Source organism: Elephantulus edwardii, unplaced genomic scaffold (genome assembly GCF_000299155.1).
Source record: "Elephantulus edwardii isolate Elephantulus edwardi_28Jun2011 unplaced genomic scaffold, EleEdw1.0 scaffold00029, whole genome shotgun sequence".
NCBI classification, from domain to species: domain Eukaryota; kingdom Metazoa; phylum Chordata; class Mammalia; order Macroscelidea; family Macroscelididae; genus Elephantulus; species Elephantulus edwardii.
The window spans coordinates 8,577,298-8,599,471 of NW_006399779.1; the positions used below are offsets into that span (position 1 = coordinate 8,577,298).

At 37.7% G+C, this 22,174-nt stretch overlaps 1 protein-coding gene across 1 annotated transcript in view; it reads right to left on the bottom strand.

Annotated features, from left to right (window-relative positions):
- The window catches only part of DCDC5 (doublecortin domain containing 5), a 129,688-nt gene that overhangs the window by 95,881 nt on the left and 11,633 nt on the right, over positions 1-22,174 (bottom strand). Inside the window, exons 3-5 of the mRNA XM_006883723.1 lie at positions 12,939-13,038; positions 9,127-9,262; positions 5,472-5,631 (exon numbers count right to left, since the gene is read on the bottom strand). Coding sequence (XP_006883785.1) covers positions 5,472-5,631; positions 9,127-9,262; positions 12,939-13,038 — 396 coding nt within the window. The remainder of the gene's footprint in view (positions 1-5,471; positions 5,632-9,126; positions 9,263-12,938; positions 13,039-22,174) is intronic.

Below are 22,174 nucleotides of genomic sequence, written 5' to 3' on the forward strand. Positions count from 1 at the left end.
TCCACACTCAGTTGGGTCGCCCTTCTTTGGGATGGGAACAAATATAGACCTCTTCCAGTCAGTTGGCCAAGTGGTTGTTCTCCAGTTTACATTGTATTTTCATCTTCATTTATTTCAAGAAACATTTTTATTTCATTCTTTACTTCTTTTATAACACAATTGTGTTATAGTAGAGAGTTATTTCGTCTCTGAGTGGGTGGTTTTATAAACTTTACCTCCTGTCATTTTTTTTAATGACATTGTGGTCTGAGAAGATAGATACTTTGTATTATTTCAGGGTTTTTTAATTTGTTGAGGCTTGTTTTCTGTCTTAACATGTGATTGATTCTGGAGAATGTACCATGTGCATTTTAGAAAAAAATGAATTGCATTTTAGTTCAGTGCAGTACCCTGAATACATCCACAAGGTCAAGCTGGCTGATTGTATAGTTTAGATCTTCTGAATCTTTGTTAAGTTTCTTTTGGGTTGATATATTGTTTGGTGATAGTGATGTGCTGAAGTCTCCCTCCGCTATTGTGGTGCTATTTCTTTCTTCAATTCTGATAACTGTTGTTTTATGTGTTTTGCAGGTCTCTCATTTGGTGCATAAATATTGACCAAAGTTATGTCTTCTTGATCTATTATGACTTTAATCCGTATGGAATGCCATTCCTTATTTTTTATGGTGGTTTTCATTCTGAAATATATTTTATCAGAGATTAGTATTGCCACTCTTGCTTTTTTGAGGTTGCCATTTGCATGATATATTTTTTTTCCAGTCTTTGATTTTGAGTCTGTCCTTCTCTTCTCTTTTCAGATGTGTCTCTTGTAGACAATATATTGATGGGCTTTGGGTTGTTGTTATTGTTTGGGATTTTAAAATCCATTCTGCTACTCTTTTTCTTTTAACTGGTATATTTAGTCCATTCACATTAATTCTGATTCTTGTCAGGCCAGGTGGTATTGTTGCCATTTTGTGGTGTTTCTTTTCCTGTTGTTTCTGGTTACTAAGCTCCATCCACTTTCCTTTGGTATCTATGTGTAAAAGACTTAATTTAAATTTTCTTGCAGTTTTGGTCTTGTTTTCAAAAATTCCTTAAGTTCCTTCTTTTCTGCAAAGGATCTAATTTTTCCCATATTTGATGGAGAGCTTTGCTGGGCATAGGATCCTTGGCTGAAAATTGTTTTCTTTTAACTTTCTGTATATGCCATCCCGTTGTCTTCTAGCTCACATGGTTTCCACTGAGAAATCAGAACTTAATTTAATCTAATTGTTTCCCTTTTGTAGGTGACTCTGTTTTTCTCATGCTGATTTTAGTATACTATCCTGATCTTTTAATTTGAAGAATTTGACTATCATGTCTTGATGTTTTTCTTTTTTAGTCTGTTCTATTTGGTGTTTGATGTGCTTCTTGAATGTGGATTTCCCTGTTCTTCAAAGTATCTGGAAAGTTTTCTTCTAGTACTTCTTCTACAATTTTCTTATGGACTACCCTGTCACTTACATGTTCTGGAATTCCAATTATACATATGTTGTTCCTTTTGATGTCATTCCACATGATTTTAATGTTTTCTCCATTTTTGTTACATCTCAGCTCTGATTTTTTTTTCTTCTAGTATGTTTTCAGTGAGGTTTTTGTCTTCTGGCTCACTGATTCTCTGTTCCATCTCTTCATCTCTACTTTTTTGTCCCACCAAAGTGTTAGAAATTTCTGCCATTTTGGTCTTAATATTCTGGACTGCATTTTCATGTTTTTCTGTTATTTTAAGTACTGTGTTGGCTGTGCTCTCTCTGTCTTGATTTTTTTTTAAGTTCTTATACCTCTTCATTTACATTATCAATTCTTTCTTCTATCTTTTGCATTTTCTTCCAGAGCTGTTTAAGTTGCTCCTCATTAATCTATTTCTTCTGAATTATTTTCTCGGGGATATTTTCTCTCTTACTACCTTCCAATGTTTCTTCTATCATTTGCAACTTCTTCTACTGCTGTTCAAATAACTCCATATTAACACATTTCTTCTGGTTCTCACTATCTGGAGTACTCACTGGCTCTGCTTTTTTAGGAGATGGGTTATTTTGTTTTTTCATGATGAGTGAAGCACACTGTAGCTTTCTTGACATTATGTGAGTCTTCTCTTAGTAGATATTAGGTTGCTGTAAATACATAATGACTCAGGGTATAGAAATGTTTTGTGAAAGACCTGTATATTGGTGATCCCTTCTTGGGAAACACTATCCAAAGTAGGATGACTGTGGCTCTCCAGAAACTGTGGCTCCATTCAGGCTCTTCTGCTTGAGCTTGAGAAATCCCAGGTGATGTGTAGCTAGACAGCCACTTTCAAAGCCAAAGTACCTCTGGTATTGGTGCTCCTGGCACAGGATAGCAGGGTGGTGGGCCAGTCTGGTCTACTGTACTGCCATTCTCATGCTGTGTGGCAGGTCATACTATGTGGCAGGTTGTGTGGTGTGGCAACAAAAACAACCCTGTTTTAATGATATTACAGCATTTATCTGCTTTCTTATTCATTTATATTGAGCATACATTTATTATTTACCTTCTTCCCACTATAAAATGTGAGTTCATTCCATATATCCTGAGAACTTAATCTTTCTTTTCAACATTGTATTCCCAGCACTTAACACTCTGTTTTTGTTATATAACAGTCAATAAACAATAGTTAAAGAAATAGATGATTAACTAAATAATAAGTCATCAGGTAAACTAATGAAGGAACAAATTAATTAATGAATACATTCAGATAAGTTTATAAGCTGGGTGCTCTTGTTCTGGGTTGTCTGCTGTGTGGAATGTTGAGTTGTTTTCTTTGGTTTATACCTCTTGTTTAGTGTCAACAAGACCTCCTGGATGGTCCTCAGTCCTGCAGCCCTCAGGCCTCATGTTATTATATTTTGGAGGAACATTCTTCAAAGTCATACAACACTGTTTTCTCAATATGATTTACTGAGGTAATCTGGGTTTGCTGTGATGCTGAACATTATGCCATTGGGGTGTTATATGCCATAATAGTTCCTCCTGGTAGACAGTGCTTGATCGAGCTCCAAGTTTTAAGATATATTTGGAAGCAGAAGTGGCATCCACTTCCTAAACCATATGCCTCTGTAAACTCTATGAACTTGGAGAAATGACAATACAGAAAGGCTTCAGGTCTTTTGTTCATAGGGTCACTATGAGTTGTGTTTAACTTGACAGCAATCAACAACAACATTTAGTCCAATAATCCACTCCACTCACCGACTCATTGTCATTGAGCTGGATCTGACTCAGCTGACCCTTCATGGGATTTCTGAGGCTGCAGTGTACCTGGGAGGAAATTGTCTATCTCTCTCCCTCTGAGTGGATGGTGGATACAAACTGCTAGAGAAACTTTGAACTTTGGGTTTAGCAGCATATCTGTTTGTGGACTAGGCCATCAGAGTATCATAATAGCCCAATAGGGAAATCAATTGCAAGAAAAATAGAAATGCTTAGCATCAAAATCTACTAACTACTAATACATACTTAGATCTTTTCTGGTCAGGTACAGGTAATCATTTTAAATCACATAATAAGTATTATTCACTTAGTGATGTTTACTTAGAAAAAGTAAGGTCATGTCTCAGACTTCAAACACAAAAATATTAAGAATAGCACATAATTAATTTTTTAGGAAGTTAATGACAAATACATAATAAGATTACCTCTATTTACCCATTAAGATGGGTCATAATTCTATCTGCCACAGTGCTGTTACTGTTATATGACATTGAGTCTACAATGACTCATAGTGACCCTATGCCCTATAGCTCTGAACCTTACTCTATCTTGTACCAATTTCACTGTCTTTGACACACCTATCCTCATCAGTGTAGATCTTCGAGAAGATTATAATTTATACCATTCTAAAAATCTGAATCAATTTTGTTGTGAGGGTCTTTTCTTCTTTTGATCCTCTATCTTTTAAAGAATAATATCCTTTCCCAAGTACCAGCCTCTCCAAACAATATGCCCAAAGTTTGTGTAATGAAGCTTCTCTATCCTTGCCTCCAAGAACTAACCTGGCTATACATTCTCTAGGATATATTTGTTTGTCCTCTTGATGGTTCATTGATTATTCAGTACTCTTCTCCAACATCATAATTCAAAGGCATTGATTCTTCTTCTGTGATCCGTAGTCATTATCCAACTTTCAGATGCATAACAAGTAATTGAAAAGACATGGTTTGAGGCAGGCACACACCTTAGTCTTTAAACTGACATCATTGCTCTTTAAACACTGTAGAGAGATTCTTGGGAGAAGATTTACGCAATGCAATATGTCTTTTGATTTCATGACTGCTGGTACCAAAGATATAGATTATAGATCTAAGCAAGATGAAATAATTTATTTCAATCTTTTCTTCATTTACCATGATGTTGTCTAGTATATGAATTGGCATAGTGAGTAAGTCTGACAATGGGATCAAGAACATCACAGATGACAGGGCAAAGTTCAGATTCCTTGTTCATGGGGTTGGTATTAGTAGTAAGACTTGATGGCACCTAATAACAATGACAATCATCTGAAAGTTAAACAATGAATCAGGAATACTAAAAAATAATTTATGCATTTGTAGTGTTGGCAAAAAAAATATTAAATATACTATGGACTGCCAAAAGAACTAGCAAATCTATCTTACAGGAATTGCAGCGAGGGCGCTCCTTACAAGAAGGATGGTGAAACTTGTCTCACATACTTTGGGTATATTGTTAAGAGGCATCAGTCTTTGGAAAAAGACATTGTTCTGGGAAAAACAGAAGGTCAGCAAAAGAGAGAAAGATTTTCAATGAATTGAATTGACACAGTGACTGCAGCAATGTGCTTGAGCTTGGCTGTAACAATGGACTCAGGAACACCAGGGATGTTCAGGATGGTGCAGGATGGGGCTTTAAGCTAAAGAACTCTGGTGGTGCTGTGGTTAACGCCTTAAGCTGCTAACCAAAAAGATTGGTGATTTGAACCTCTCAGCAGCTTTGAAGGAGAAAGGTAAGGTAGCTTGCTTTCATAAAGATTAATAACCTTAAAACACTAAGAGAGCAGTTTTACTATGTCCCTCAAGGCAGCTTGGAGTCTGAATTAATTAGGTAACAATGGGTTGCTGTGCTTTATTTTTTTAAACTTGAATTTATACTAGGCAAGATAATGAATTGTGCCTAAAATGTGTAGCTTATGGGATCAAATATGAGTAAGTCTTCAAGTCATTGTCTTAAAAATCTAAACTTCTAGTTTATTTAAAAAAAATGCCATTTAAAACACCACCACTGAAATTAGAACACTGAAGCTCCACTTCCATCCTTTTGGCAGAAAAACTAATTAAAATCTAGCTCTTCACCTGGCATTAGTCTCACAGACTTGCCTTGCTCTCCCTGCATGGGCTCTGGGTTGTTAGAGGACTAATGAGCTGAGTTCAGATAGCAACTCAAGGGCTTTTCTGCCCACACTGATTACTTACAGGATTTCACCGGAAATGTTTTCGCTGGTTGAAGCATTTTTTTGCATTTGTTTCTCCTTTGGCTCTAAAATTTGCTTTTCTTCTCCACAATTTGTTACAGGTTTATGCACAGCAAGCTTGGCTCCAGACCCAATGTCACTTTGGACCTCTAAAACAAGAGCTGTGCGGAAAAGCACATATAGCAACAACATATTAGCCATGATTGCAGACCACTGTAATGGGAACACAATCATTAAAATGAAAATATATATATAAAAAAACCCCACCAAAACAAAAAACAAACAAAAACCCTGCCAGCAATTTGGTCAAAGAGGAAGCATTTTTAAGAACAACTGATAACTGCTTTTTCTCTCCTAATAAATTGTATTTCTTTTCATTTAATTCATATAGATTCTTCCCTCAAGATATCATAAAAAATGGTTACCCTTGGTGGGCAGTGCTTGGTGGAGCTCCCCAGTTAAAACGCGCTTGGCATCCACTTCCGAAATAGCTTACCTCCCGAAACTTTATGAACATGGAGAAATTATGTAAGTTATATAAGCGTGCGGGTATTTCATTCATAGGGTCACTATGAATTGTCTATGATTCGATGGTACTTAACAACAACAACAACTTAGAGAGCTCTGTTGGCCTAGTGGATAAAAAGTTATGCTACCAGCTTTCTGATGCACAGCAAGTGATTGCAAAGACCATGGCTTTTATCAGGTGCGCCTTAGTCTCCAGACTGACATTGTTGCTCTTCAGAACTTTGGAGAGGTCTCTGGCAGCAGACGCCCCCAATGGAATTCGTCTTTTAATGTCATGGCTCCTGGTGCCAAGAATGGTGATTTGGAGTCAAGCAAACTAAATATGAACATTCACTATCTATCATGATTCTGCCAATTGACCCTGTGGTTAGAATCTTTGCTTTCTTGATATTGAGCTTCAATCCATATTGAAAGCTGTAGTCCTTAACCTTCTACAGCAAGCGCTTCAGATCCTACTCAGTTTCAGCAAGCAGGGTTGTTTACTTGGAGACTAGGATTTTGAAGCTCCGTCTCACATGCTTTGGGCACATGTCTAGGAGACACCAGTTCTTGGAGAAGGACGATATGCTTGGAAAGGTGGAGGGACAGAGCAGGAGAGAAAGATTCCAGATGGGATCGATTGATACAGTAACTGGGGCTATGGGGGATTGTTGTGTCAGAATTAGTGATACTGGCTCAGGACGTGTTCAGAGCTTCTGTACATAGGGTCGCTATGGGTCACAAGTGACTCACTTGATGACATATAACAACAACAACAACATATTATATTGGCTGGTTTTTTTTTATTTAATATGCTTGTCTAGAGTCAAGAAGACTTTGGGGAGGGCCTGTGTATTTAAATGTTCGTTGTTATTATATTAGGAATATTCTTCTAAGTGGTACAGCACTCGTCTGTCAATTTGCTGTATTGAGGTAACGTGGGGTTGTTGTAATCCTGAATCCTGTGTCACTGGAGCATCAAATCCTGTAACAGTTACCCATGGTGGGCAGTGTCTGGTGGAGCTCCCAGTTTAAGACAGGTTTGGAAGCAGTAGTGGCATCCACTTCCTAAACAACATGCCTCTGAAAACTCTATGAACTTTGAGAAACAATAGTTATAGAAAGGCTTCAGGTCTTTTTTCGTAGGGTCACTAAGAATCTTGCTCGACTTGCCAGCAATCAACAACAGTATATATGTATTTATTTATAATTATATATATATATTATATATATATAAAATAAAATTTATACATGTAAAATAATATATATATATATAATTTTCTCTGGATTTCAAATTTTCAGTAAACAATTCACTCAAAACCATTACTTTTGAGTTGGAAATGGCCCATAGCTGACGTTTCAGTTGGTTTTCAGAGGCAGTAAATTGCACAAGAGAAGACTGCCCATCTTTCTCAAGTAAAGCAACTGGTGGACCAAGCCCATTCTCCAGGGAGTTTTCAGAGGCAGTAAATCACACAGGAGTAGACTGCTCATCCTTTTCCCATAGAGCAGTTGGTGGATTTGAACTGCATGCCTTTGGGACTGCAGTGCAGCATCTTACCACTAAGCCACCAGAGCTCGTTAAGGTGTTTTTACTATTCAATACTGAATAGTTTTCATGCTCTAGTAAATTCCAAGTGAAACTGTTCACAAATGATTTGTAGATAAGCACAAATAAGCCTGTGCTTATCTTCTTTATTGTGCAATCTGCCCCTGTCTGGGATAAAAACCCTATCATAGAAACTCCCTAGTGTTTATAAAGTCACATGTAATACTTAGTATATAGTGTTCAACACAAGGCACAGGGAAATATTTTAATTCACTCTACCAAGCTTTTCTTTACTCCCTTTCTGTATTAGTGAGCTTTGTTCTGGGCAGCCATAAGGCAAGGAGGAGGACCAGTAGAGAGGAGAAATGTTACAAAAGGCGTGTAAGAGAACAAGAGTCATTCTTTAATCAAGTGCAGGACATTGCCAGAAACAACAGCCCTTTAAGCAAGGATACCTACTGCCATGATTTAGAACTTTTCCAAACACATTTAGCTTCCTTTAGCATATCAAAATTTTAACATCAAAACTGATCTGGAGAAAGAGCACCTGTGGGGGCAGAAGACAGAGCATAACCCAGCCTGATTTCCCCTCCTGCCTTCCAGCTCTGGTATCTTACCTGAGCCAAGCACTGAGAGCACTGCTTAGTGTAGCATTCATTGAAGAGATCCTCCCCCTCCCCTTCCAAGGAGAAGCTGTCTTTCCCTTTGAGAATAGACCTGGCTGCTGGGATGCAGCTAGCACGCTCCTGGCTCAGCCACCCGAACCCCGTCCCCGCCTTCCTGGGAGTCTTTCTGGAGATCTTTACAGAACCAACTGCAGGTAGAGGTGAAATGGATCTGTAGAAAGGCCACCAAGGATGACCAATCAATCACAAGTGGGGGGGGGGTAGAGAATGGGAAACAGAAGAGTGTTTCAAGCAAACAGGAAGCATCACACAAAGATTTTCTTGCACCAGATGAATACACTCCAAATCATCCCAGTCAGACTTCAGCCTGCAGGGCCCAAGGAGTAAGAGAACTCTCCACCCAAGTCCTTTCCTTCCACTATCTCTTCCATCCTATAGGAGAACTGCAGAGAGAGTCTAGAAACTGGGATAGAAAAGCTTTCTTAAAGGGACCATTTAAGTGAATAGAGCAAAGTCAGACCTGAAGATTTCTTCCCCTCTCCCCCAGATGAGGTGCACAGGGTCCACAAAAAGGCTTAGATGTGTTCTAGATAAAATATATTTTGTTTGCAAAACTACAGTATAGAGTAAACGAAGACTTCATTAAATAAAACTGTTGCTATCAACTGATTCGGACTCAAAGTAGCCCTGAAAGACAGAGAAGAGCTGCCCCACACGGGTTCCAGGGTTTTCATCTTTACAAGCTGCACTGCCACGTCTTTCCCCTGTGGAACAAACTGCTAACTTCAGTTAGAAGCTGAGCACTTGAAAACTGTATCAATGGAGATCCAGTGAAATATATGACTGAACCACCTAAACAGCAAAATGAAGGACTAAAATAGTCTCTTTAAAAAACAAAACACAAACTGTGTTTTTGAAGGAAATAGCATCAAAAGGTATTTTGGTTATATATATTAAATATTTCTAAGGCTTACCCTGTGTCTTATGCATACTGCAAAAGGCTTGAATTCGGGAAATATCAGATGCTAGGTTCCTGAGGAAGATTTGCCTCTTTTGCTGAGAAGTGGACAGATCAGGATCAATCCAATTTTCTCCACATGACACATAAACCTGCCAAAGAAGTGAATCTCTGATTTAAGCAGGTTTTAAAAATGATCCAACAAAGAAGTAAATCACAAATGAGTTGTAGAAGGTTCATTAAGTGTCATAGCTACTACATGTCCACAGACAAATTGGATCAAAGGATCAACTAAAAACTGTAACAATTGTACCTGTAACTACTGTGCCTCTTTTGAGTTTGTAGAAGTGTATTTATGTGGAATTGACACAGTGACCAGTAACAATAGGCTCAAGCAGTGTGGAAATCTTTAGGACAGCACAAAAAAAGTGCAAGGTTCTGATGTGTTGTTCACAGAGTCACTAAGAGGCCAGTTAGCCCATGGCATCCAGCAATAACAATGACAGCATTTTCATGCTGCCCTATCAGTCTTCCCTTAAGGGTGATACAAACAAGGACAATTACGTAAGGCAGTCCCAGGGTTACCAAAAGAGTCTCATTTACAGTCAGTGTGAGTTTGTATTTGCCCTTCAATGTCATGTAATTTTTCTCTCTTTGAAACAACTGAACCAATCCCTTCTCAAAGCACATTGTCTATCATAATTAACTTCACTGGCTGCACATACAGCTTTTACGTCACATCACTGAAAAAGTCTCAAGCCTTTTATTTCACTAAAGAAAGGCTAAACAAGATCTATATACCCCTGTTACAACTCACAAATAAATTCAACGTAGAACTACACTTATGAATGGCTCTCATTTGTAACCCAGAGACTGACGGGATATTCTTAGAGACGTAATTCTACTTCTAGAAGATTCATGTAAGAAAATATTAAAAGGCATAGGAAAAAGAAGTGTGAAGAAGTATGTTCATTGTAGAATTATATATAACAATGAAATCCAGAAATAATTAAAACATGCAGTGAGTGAGTACTGAATAAGTAAAACTGAAAACATACACACAGAAGTATATAGCGTGGTAGTGGGCTATCAGAAACTATTAACATTAGTGCAACTAAAGGTTGTATACAACAACCCACTGCTGAATCTGACCAGCTTAAAAATAAAGTATGTAATGTGATTATTAGGGAGGATAGAAGGAGAATTGATGCCTTTGAGCTGTGGTGCTGGAGAAGAGTATTGAATGTACCATGGACTGCCAAGAAAACAAACAGATTCATCCTAGAGAGGGTTAAACTAGGCTACTCCTTGGAGGCAAGGATTCTGGGGCTTTGTCTGACATACCTTGGACATGTTGTAAGGAGACACAGGTCCTTGGAGAGGGACATCATGCTTGGTAGGGTAGAGGGACAGTGCAGGAGGGGAAGACCCTCTATGAGATGGATTGATTAAATGACTGGGGTAATCAGGATGGGTGTGTCAGAGGCGATGTGACTGGCACACAGGATAGAGCAGGGTTTAGGGCTGTTGTACATAGGGTTACTATGAGTCGCAAACGACTCGACGGCACATAACAGCAACAACAACAATGTGATTATTTAAAATAAGAGGCTATGTAATGATATAGAAAGATGTTCAATATTTATTAAGTGAAAAAAGTAGAATACAAAATGGCATTTACACAAAAAAACAATCATATGTTTCCATTAAGAAATTTTAAAAAAATACTGTATTGCCACTTCTGGAAAAATGTAGAAGAATTCCTCTTGCTAAATACAACTGAAAATCCCTGGGCAAGGTTACAAACAAACATAAGACTCTGAAGGGTGAAGGGATGTACCAGCCCAGACTAATGACCTTCCCCATTGGTCAGCAGTAATGAGATTATCCCTCTCCATTGAAGGCAAATGTTATCCTCATCAGCTCTGACATACTTGAGTCCTTTGCTGTGGTCACTGTGTCTATCTATCTCATCAAGGGTCTTCCTCTCTTTTTCTGACTCTCTACATTTCCAAGGATAATGTCCTTTTCCAAGGAATAGCCTCTTCCCGCTGTCCTGCAGTAGTAAAGGCATCCTGTCCATTGCCAGTGAATGACATAGGAGGAACAGCAATAGCACGATGGTTCCTCCCAGTGAAGGTAATGTAAGCAGAGGCCCCACACAGAACACCTATCCTTGCCCACCAGTCATGAGGAGCTCCTCTAACCCCAGATGTCGACCAAATTAGAAACCTGAAAATTTCCACCTCAACTCATATTAACAAATGGACAACACCCTTTTCCTTGCCAGAGTAGTGTCAAAAGAGGTTAGCCCAAATAAAGTTGTTAAAATCCAGAGTTTTATAACACAATACATCAAATATCTACATTTCAATCTAAAATGACTCATCATATCAATAATGAGGAAAATCCCCCTCAATAAAGTTCATTCTCTCTCGTGTTCTCTCTCCTCTCCCTCCCCTCCCCTCCCCTCTGCTCCCCTTCTCTCTCTCTCTCTCCCTCTCTCTCTCTCTCCCTCCCTCTCTCTCCCCCTTCCTCCCAGTCAGACTCAACTCATAATTACTCTGAAGTGGGTTTCTGAGACTCTAAATCACACAGCAGGAGCTTTCTCAACTTTCTCCCGAGATGATGCCAGGGGATTTGAACTGCCAGAGAAACATGGTATTTTGGTTAGCATTGCCACTCTCTGCAGTTACCAGATAACCTTTAGTAAAGGAATGTTGTTCTGTACCATGGAGTCAGAACCAACCCAAAGCTGAGCCCCCAGTGGGTTTCCAGAGGCAGTAAATTGCACAGGAGGCAACTGTCCATCTTTCTCCCATGGAGCAGATCATGGGTTCAAACTTCATTACTCTGGGAATGGCTGTGTAGCCCCTTACCATTAGGCCATAAAGAAAAGTTAAACCCTGAGAAAATGAGAACTGGGCACAAACAGAGACTAGTGTTCATAGCAGCATTATTCACTATTACAAGAACATGGAAGCAGCCCAAATGTCCAACCACAAATGAACGGATAGAGAAATTATGGTACGTTCACACAATGGAATACTATGCAGCACATAGGAGCAATGACTTTGCATATTATTACCTAACTTGGGAGGAAATGGAGAGCATTATGCTGTATGAACGAACTCAGTCCCACAAGGATATATATTGTATAAAACCATTATGATAGAATGAGTACAAGGATTCAAGAGGGGTGGGAGAGGTGGGAGCAGAGAGATGAGAATGTGCAGGGGAGGAGGAGATTAATCATGAAGTTGTACAATTTTATGGGGGGGGAGGGAAATTGAAAGAATCTGTTCTTGAAAACAATGTATTTGAATTTTGTAAATAAACTAATATAAAAATATAAAATAATAAATAATATAAATAATATAAAATAAATATAAAATAATATAAAAAAGAAAGATATATTTATTTTGTTTTGTTGACTACATGTAAGCATTTCATGATACAGATCATAAAGTACTAAAAACGTAAAAAAAAAAATAAATGAAAATTTTAGAATAGAACCTTTCAGTAACTGAAATTAAAAGTAAATGAAAAAAACTCAGTGCATTAAATGGAGAAGGCAGAAGAATGAATTATTTGAAAGACAAAATAATAGAACTAAGTAATCTGAAAAACAGAGGAAATTGTATAACACTTAAGAACTAAAAGAACAAAAATTCCGTTTCCATGGGACTATAATAAAAAAACCCCTTATACTCATGCCATTCAAGGCCTAGAAAGAAGGACAAAGTAAACAGAGATGGAAGATTGACAAAAGACATGATGGCCTGGGAATATTCCAAATAGATATGAAACAAGAATTCACATCTTTACCAGTTCATCTCTTTGCAGATCTTTTAAGGCAAAGACTTCTATCCCCTTTTCATTGAATAATCTCCGAGCTGCAGATGGTAATTTTAAATTTTTGGTACACCTGTAATAAAAGAAACACACACACACACACACACACACACACACACACAAATTAACCTTTCATGGAAAAAGCTTCCAGTAAAGAATATTTACATTAAAAGATATCAAGAATTTAATCACTAACGGCCATTCCTTCCAAAGAACTCAGAAATAGTAAAGATCTGGGTTTGGCGCCCATCAGACAACCTTTCAGTCGGTATCCATTCCCTTATTAAGAAATGAATGAGCAAATTCCTTAGGATTGATGTTAATCCTCCTCATGTTCACTATGATACATAAATGAGCAGACATACAACTGACTTTTCTTTCTCAGTAACAACCCCTTACAACTTTCTTATTTCTCTTTGCTTATGCTCTTCTTACCCTGGCTTTTCTACCTCTTCTCCATGCACTCCAAACACTTTGTCAAGGATTTTCTCTCTCCCCCATTCATTTATGATTTTTCAAGACTTTTTAATTTATATGGAAGTATTGTTGTTATTTACCATCAAGTTGGAATCGACTCATTACTAATCCTCCAGAAAGTTTTCAGAAGCAGTAAATCAAACAGGAGGAGGCTACCAATTTTTTTCAGCTGTGAAGCAGCTGGTGGATTCAACCACGTACGTTTGGGTTGGCAGCACAATTCCCTAAAACTTTAGCCTGATTAAATATATATTAAACAGTGATTCAGCCCTTTTCCCACTTAATAAGGAGAACAACATAGCATTTCTTACAGAACACTGTTATGATGGTCTTGCCCCTAGAACTAGGAAAAGAAAATATTCCTACAGAATACATCTTACGTTAAGATGAACTTTTTCTAGCAAGTGAATTAAGGAAGACTTTATTTTTCTATATGAAGATTTCCAAATTTCATGGATGGACTAAAACAATAACTTTAACAATGAGCTTGAGCATATCAGAGATTACTAGGATAGCAAGATTCAGATCTGTTGATCATAAGGTTGCTATGGATCATGGACAACTCAGTGGCACATAACAACAACAACAACACTGAGACAAAGTAGCTGTGAAAATTATTAACTAAATATTGTGGAATCAATCTCAACTCATAATGATCCCACAGACGAGGGTTTCAGACTGCCCTGTGGGCTTTCTAAGGCTGAAAATCTTTACAGCAATAGTGTTGCATCTTACTCCTCTGGAGTAGTTGGTGGATTAAATGTTTGTAAACTCTTATGAAAATTACAATAAAAATAAAATTAGAAAATAAAGCAATTACCTCTCAATTAGGAACCAACACTTAATACACTGTGACCACAAACACTCCCTGACAAATCATTAGCCTTCTATTTCCTCTAAGAGGGAGTCTTAGAGAGAAATAAGCCAGTGGCAACCATGTTCATGCTTCTCATTTAACAATGACAGGCTGTGAATGGAAAACTAGTGAAGACTGGATCAAGTCTCTCATTACTGAGAGCTGGATGAGTGGGTGAGAAGGATGTGTAATAGGATTGATCTCAGTTACAAAATTTGTCTACTTCTGTTTGATGATGCTGAAGAACCCAACTCAATTTCTTTTACGTTACCCAGATGATCCATCTCGTTGTGAGTTACAAACACAGCTATAATATGGTCATCACATTTGCTCCCATTCACTGTTTTATGAAGACAATGTTTGTACCATGGAAATAGCTTGCTTTGGTCAATAAATGAAAGAACAAAAGGAATAGGTAGGGGTCAAGTTTTTCTTCCTTCCTTTCTTGAAAACGTCTTCATGGTATTAAATTTGGTTAGCATATTTAGGTGAGATGGAGAGGATTGGGAAAAATATCTTCTTCTGTATTTAATTCTTCAGACTAATTTACATATCAATCTTCCAAATAAAAGGAAAAGAAGATATGAGAAGGTAGAAATTAGGTCTTAAGCATCTATACTTGCATTTGGGCTTCAAAGTCAGATTTCCTGTTTCGAATTCTAGCCCTCTCACATTCTAGCAAACTGTCCTTGGGGAAGTTACTAGACTTCTCTGAGCCTCATGGCTCCATTAGCCAAAAACAATTACAGAGTATATTGATTGTGAATTCAAGTAAGATGAAGTCATTGATAGCTTCAATCTTTTTTTCCCATCTACTATGATATCATCTATTGGTCCAGTGGTGAGAATTGTTATTTTCTTGGCATTGAGATGCAATCCATACTGAAGGCTGCATTCTTTGATCTTCTGCAGCAAATGTTTCATGCCTATTCACTTAACTTTCCCATCGATTTTGAGAGACCCCCTTTACCGATAAGGAAATTGATCCTGGATATTAAGGTGCTTACCCAACGTTGTAAGTTGTTGTTAGGATCCATCGAGTTGAGTGCAACTCAACTCAATGATACAGACCCAAACAACAGATCTGAAACTCATCCCATCCTGTGTCATCGTCATCATCTCTGATACACTTGAGTACAATTCTGGGATTATTGTATCAATCTAATTCATTGGGGGCCTTCATCTTTTTCACTGACCCTCCACCTTTCCAAGCATGATGTTTCCAAGGAATAATTTCCCCTTGAAACATGCCCAAAAATATGAGAAACAAAGCTTCATCATCTTTGTCTCCAACTCTGGCTGCATTTTCCCCAAGCCATATCTGTTTGTTCTTTTGACAGTCCATGGGATACTTGGTACTCTTCTCTAGCACCACAAAACAAAGACATCAGTTCTTCTTCTGTTATCCTTATTCCTTATCCAGCTCTCAGATGTATAAGTAAATGACTGAAGACGATGGCCTGAATCATGCACACCTTAACCTCCAAAATTATATCATTCCCCTTCAGTAGTTTAAAGATGTCCTTGACAGGAGACTTGCCCAGAGCAATATATCTTCTGATCACCTGACTGTTGCCTACTGGCCCAGAGGACCTTTGCTTTCTTGAGGTTGAAATGAAATCCATACAGAAAGCTGTAGTCTTTGATCTTCTGTGCTAGATGCTATGAAAGGGAATGTGGTATTAAGATTGGAGGAAGACTCTAACAACCTGAGTTATGTAGATAATGCAGCCTTACTGTAGATGACACAAACTTGCTTGCAGGTTTTAAGTAGGAGAGATAAAATTCTATCCTAAATGGCCTCCTCAAAGGGCACCAGCAGAGAATGGTAAGATATTAGTGTGAAAACGTAAAGCAATTGAGGACTGACATGTCCTCTTAACTGGCCAGAATTTCCCTGATACATAAAGGCAAAACCCAAGAAATTAAGTCCCTTGACTTTTACACAAAAATGAACATGGATAATTATGTGGCTAACTTGAGTTCTGAGAATCTAGGGAGGTTGACACTTATTTCTGGTTTACTATCTATGGGATGGAGGAGAGATGTAACAGATATAGCTGGTACCCTGATGATGACATAATGCACCCCATGATAACCCTGAGGTAAAAAAGAGGGAATATAAGGCAAAAAGAGGGCAAAAAGAACAGCTATGTCTCCAAGAACCATTGGTACGACAACTCCCCAATAATGGAGACCTGCTTTCTCCTCCATCCACCCACCAGGATGCCAATTCCTATAGTCTCACACAATTTCCTTTTATTCCCCGCCCCCCACCTCAACAAATGTGTTCTGATTATTTCTAAATGTGTTCCAGTTATTTCCCAGATCGATTTCAGTTATTTTCAAAGAATAGTAAGGATGAATGAAACCACCATTTTCCTCATCTTCTATACAAAATTGTCTGTCTCATATTTTCTCCTCTTTGTCAAGGTCCATTCCAAGCTTTTCTCTCTCTACCTGATTGCTACTGATACTTGCTCCCCACAAAGCTCTCTCTCCTTATGATTAACCTCAACATTTCATACACCTTGTCACTTGACCACTTTCACTTCCATTCAATTAAAACCCTGCCATAAGTGACTTTATGTGTAACTAAGCAAACTCTTGCAAAAAATTGAGAGCTTCTTAGGAGTAAAGAACATCTTGCTTTGCATAGTTTTGTTCTTATATCACCAAAAGAGCATTCAACATAGATCAATGTACATAATATGTGCATAACAGAAAGTTAAAGAATATGATCACATTTTTTTCTTCCCACATTTTAGCTCCTGTTCCAATTTTCCTATTTAATAGCTAAAGGAATGGAGCTTTAAGAAGGGTTTTGCCTCTCAAGACAGTCAATGACATCTCAAAAACCTCATTGCCATAGAGTCAGAACTGTTCATAGCTGACCCTACAGCAGGTTTTCCAGAGATGTTAGATCAGTTGGGAGGATACTACCCATCTTTCTGCCACTGAGCCTCTGGTGGACACAAATCACCAGAAGAGCTCAATATTTGGGTTAGCAGCACAATTTCCTATGAACTATGCCACAAGAGCTCTATTGTGGTTGTTCTTATGTGCTGTGAAATTGACTATGACTCATAGAGATATATGCACAATAGCTCTGAACCCTGCTCTATCCTGAGCCAATCTCATTGTCTCTGACACACATATCCTCCTTACTCCAGTTATAGTATCAATCCATCTCATCAGGGATCTTCCTCTCCTGAACTATTTCTTGACCCTTCCGAGTATGGTAACCTTCTCCAAAGACTGGTCTTTCCTGGCTACATGCCCAAAGTATATGAGACAGAGTCTCAAAATCCTTGCCTCCAAGGAGCAGCTTGGTTTCACTCTTTCCAGGACAGACATGTTAGTTTTCTTGGCAGTCCATGGTCTATATTCATTACTCTTCTCCAGCATCACAAGTCAAAGGCATCAATTCCTTTTCTGTCATCTTTGGTCAATGTCCAGCTCGTGGATGCATAGAAAGTAACTGTGAAGACCATGACCTGTAACAGGCCATTATTGAGGGTTAAAAGTCAATCCCCTGCCTCGTAATCCAATGGTTTTCTAATACTTCTGTTGTCTGTTTCATAGGTTGTTTTTATTTCTAGGTGCCTTCAAGTCAACTACAACTCATAGCAACCCTATGAAAAGAAAAATTGAAACTTGTCCTATTCAACATCATTTCCATGATTTCTGTCATTGTGGTAGTTACAATGTCAATTCATTGAAAGTATTCCTCTTTTAATGACCCTCTACCTTTCCCAGCATGATGTCTCTCTCCAAGTACTGATTCTTCCTGAAAATATGCACAAATAAGTGGGATGAAATTTCACCATCTTTGACTCCAAGGAGCACTCTGGTTTCACTTTCTTCAAGGCAGATTTGGTGTTTTGGCAGTCCATGTTTTGGCATTCAATTTGTTTCATCAACACCAGTTAAAGGCATCAATTCTTTTTCATTCTTCCTTACTCATTGCCCAACTTTCAGATACATAGGAGGCAACTGAAGGCCCTATGGCTTGAATCAGGTATACTTGAATTTTTAAATGGACATCCTTGCTCTTCAGCACTTTGGAGAGGTCCCTGACAGAAATGTTACCAATGCAACATGTCTTTTGATCTCCTGACTGCTCTTACTGTGAGTGTTTGTTTAGAATCCCACTAGAGTAAAACAATTGACAACTTCAGTCTTTTCTCCATATATCATGATATCTCCTATTGGTCTGATGATGATGATTGCTGTTTTCTTGATCTTGAATGCTTTAAGTCTTCCTCACTTTCTGTAAGCAAGGTTGTATTATCTGCATAATATAAGTTGCTAATAAATCTTCTTCAAAACCTTATGCCACATGGCTCTTTGTATAGTCCCACTTCTCAAATGATTTGCTCGGCATACAGTTTGAATAGGTATGGGGAAAGAATACAGCCTTGATGCACACCTTTCCTGATTTTAAACCACACAGTATTTCCTTGGTCTATTGGAACTGCTTCTTGGTCTATGTATAGGTTTCTCATGAACTACGTGTTCTGAAATTTCCATTGTTCTTAAGTTTAACCATAATTTCTTATGATCCACATAGTCGAATGTCTTTGTATAATCAATACAACACAAATAAACATCTTTCTAATATTCTTGGTGTTCAGCTAAGATTCATATTACATTAGCAATGGCCTCGTGGCCTGTTTTGAATCCCGCTTGAATTTCTGGCAGTTTCTTGTCAATATACTGTTTCAGTCATTTTTCAAAAATCTTACTTGAAGATTATATTAATGTTATTGTTTGATGATTTCCACAGTTGGTTAGATCACCCTTTTTTAGAATGGGACCAAATACAAATCTCTTTCAGTCAGATGACAAGGTAGCTGTCTTCTATGTGTGTTGGCATAAACTATTAAGCACACCCAGGATTTTATCTATCCCTTGAAACACCTCAGTTGGTATTCTATCACTTCTTGAGGCCTTATTCTTCAAGAGTAACTTCAGTGAAGTTTGGACTTCTTCCGTAAGTACTATTTGTTCTTGATCATATACTACTTCTTTGAAATGGTTCAGTGTTGAACTATCCTTCCTGGTACAGTGACTCAGCATATTCCTTCCATCTTCTTTTGTTGCTTCTTGCATCATTCAAGATATTGTCCATAGAATCCTTCAGTATTGCAACTAGAGGCATGAATTTTTTTTCTTTAGTTTTTTTCAGCTTGAGAAATGCCAAGTATATTTTTCCTTTTTGGTTTTCTAAGTCCAGCTCCTTGCACATTTCATACTTATTCTTTGTCTTCTTGAGCTACCCTTTGAAATATTGTTTTCAGCTCTCTTAGTTGAACATTTCTTCCTCGTGTTGGGACATTTTTCATTCCAATGCATATTTGAGAGTCTCTTCTGGCATCCACTTTGGTCATTTATTTCTTCCTTGTCTTTGAAATTACCTTTTACTTTCTTCATGGATGATATCCTTGATGAAATTTCAAACTTGCCTGGTATTTGATCATTAGTTTTTACTGTGTCAAATTTACTCCTTCTATTTTTTAGTTTTGGTTTTTTTGGTTGTTGGGGTTTTGGTTTTGTTTGTTTGTTTGTCTTTTGAGGTGGTCTTCAATTTGGTTGGAATACACTAATGGTCATAGTTTGATTTCTGTTGACTTGTTTTAATTTTCTTCATCTTCAATGTGAACTTGCCTAAGAGTAGTTTATGTTGTTTCAGTAAGCCTCTCAATTGGTTTTACTGCTAATATTGAGCTTCGACAATGTCTCTTTCCACAAATGTAGTCAATGTGAAGTTCATGTGTATAGTCACTGTTTACACTATTAATAAAAGGTATTGGCAGTGCATAAATTATTCATTGTACAAAATTTTATCATTTATTCTCCAGTCTAATTTCTGTCACCAAAGCCTCTTTTACAGCTTTCAATTCTTCTTACTCATTTCTAACTTTTACATTCTGGTCACCAATTATTATTATTAATGTATCTTTGATCAAGTTCTGACTGCTTCATAAGTGGTGGTTGTGGCTGTTGTGGTTAGGTGTCATGGTGTCAAGTTTGACTCATAGAGACCCTATGACTAGAAGATCTGAACCCTGTTCTTTCCTGTGCCATCCTAACACTTCCCTGCACACAAGAGCCCAATGCAGCAGTCACCGTGTCAACCCACCTGGTTAAGGGTCTTCCTCTCCTTTGCCAACCCTCCACCCTTCCCAGCATTATGTCCTTCTCCAAGGCATAGCCCCTCCTACCAACATGCTCAAAGTATGTGAGATGAGGTCTCATCATTCGTGCTTCCAAAGAGCACTCCGGCTACACCCTCTCCAAGACATGTCTGTTCATTTTCTTGGCCATCCATAGGATGTCCAGGGCTCTTCTCCAAGAACACAGCTCAAAGACATCAATTCTTTTCTGTCATTCTTTTTCATTGTCAAGCTCTCAGATGCACAGCAAGTAATCAGAAAGACCATGACCTGAATCAGACGCACCTTAGTTCTCAATTTGGAGGAGTCCCTAACTGCAGATTTTCCCAGTACAATGCATCTCCTCAGGTTTGTATCCTCTCTGTATACCTACTCAAACTGTAGGCTGAACAAATTATGCAAGAAGGTGGACCCTATAAAGAGGAGCGTGGCATCAGGATTGAAAGGGAACTCATCAGTAACCCGCATTATATAGGTGATACAACTTTGCTTGCTGAAAGTGAGGAGAACTTAAAGCACTTGATGCAGAATATCAAGGAATGCAGCCTTAGGTATGGATTGCATCTCAATATCGAGAAAACAAAGATTCTTACCACTGGACCAATAGGCAATGTCATGATGGATGAAGAGGAGATTGAAGCTGTCAACCGCTTCATCTTGCTTGGCTCTACAATAAACACCCTGGGTACCAGCTTCATAGGTAGGCACCAACAAAAATATTCTATTTTGACAAATAAAATTATACCAGATGCTCTACTTTTGGACTGTTATATAATCCTATGAAAACAATTCTTGTTTGGAGGAGGAACTATTGAGCAAAAGAAAAATTATAATATATTTAAAATATGATACCAATTTATATTTAAATATTTGGCTTAGAGTACACAAAACTTAAAAGTAAAATTACCCAGCTCTCAACCTAGGGAAATAGAAACCAAAGAAAAATGATGTAAAATTATGCAATGGTTTAAAAAATGAAATTAATTTCTTTTTTTTTTCAATCGCCCATACACATTTTATTGTATAAAATTAATTGTAATACCCACAATGTTATAGGATTTTCCCCACTTACTCCCTTGTCAGATATCTCTTGGCCAAAACTTTTTCTCATTCTGAGGGTTCTTTTTTTACAGTTTTAGAGAAATCCTTTGATGCACATAAGGATTTAATTTTTAGAAGGTCCCAGCTATCTAGCTTATCCTTTGTTAATTACATATTTTTTATTATATTTGGTAGTTAAGCAATAGTTTAGGGCTCCTAAATTTGCCCCTATTTTTCCTTTGACAATTTTTATAGTTTTTAGGCATTATGTTGAGGTCCTTGATACTTCTTAAGTTAGTTTCTGCATCTGGTAAGTTGTATAGATCTTGTTTCAATGTTATAAAAACAGATAGCCAATTTTGCCAGAACCACTTGTTAAAGAGACTGTCTTTACTTGAAAATTTTATCTCATTGTCAAAGATCAACTGTCCTTAAGTAGATACATTTACTTCTGGGTTTCTTTGATCTCTGTATCTGTCACTGTACCAGTAGCAATCTATTTTTATTACTGTGGCTGTATATTTTGACTTTGAGATCAGAAAGCATACGACCTTTTATTTTGTTTTCTTCTTTAGCAGGGCTTTTCTTTCATTTTTAAATAAAATTTTTATTTTATACTGGTTTACTTACCCACCTCTCCCTCCACCCATCAAATT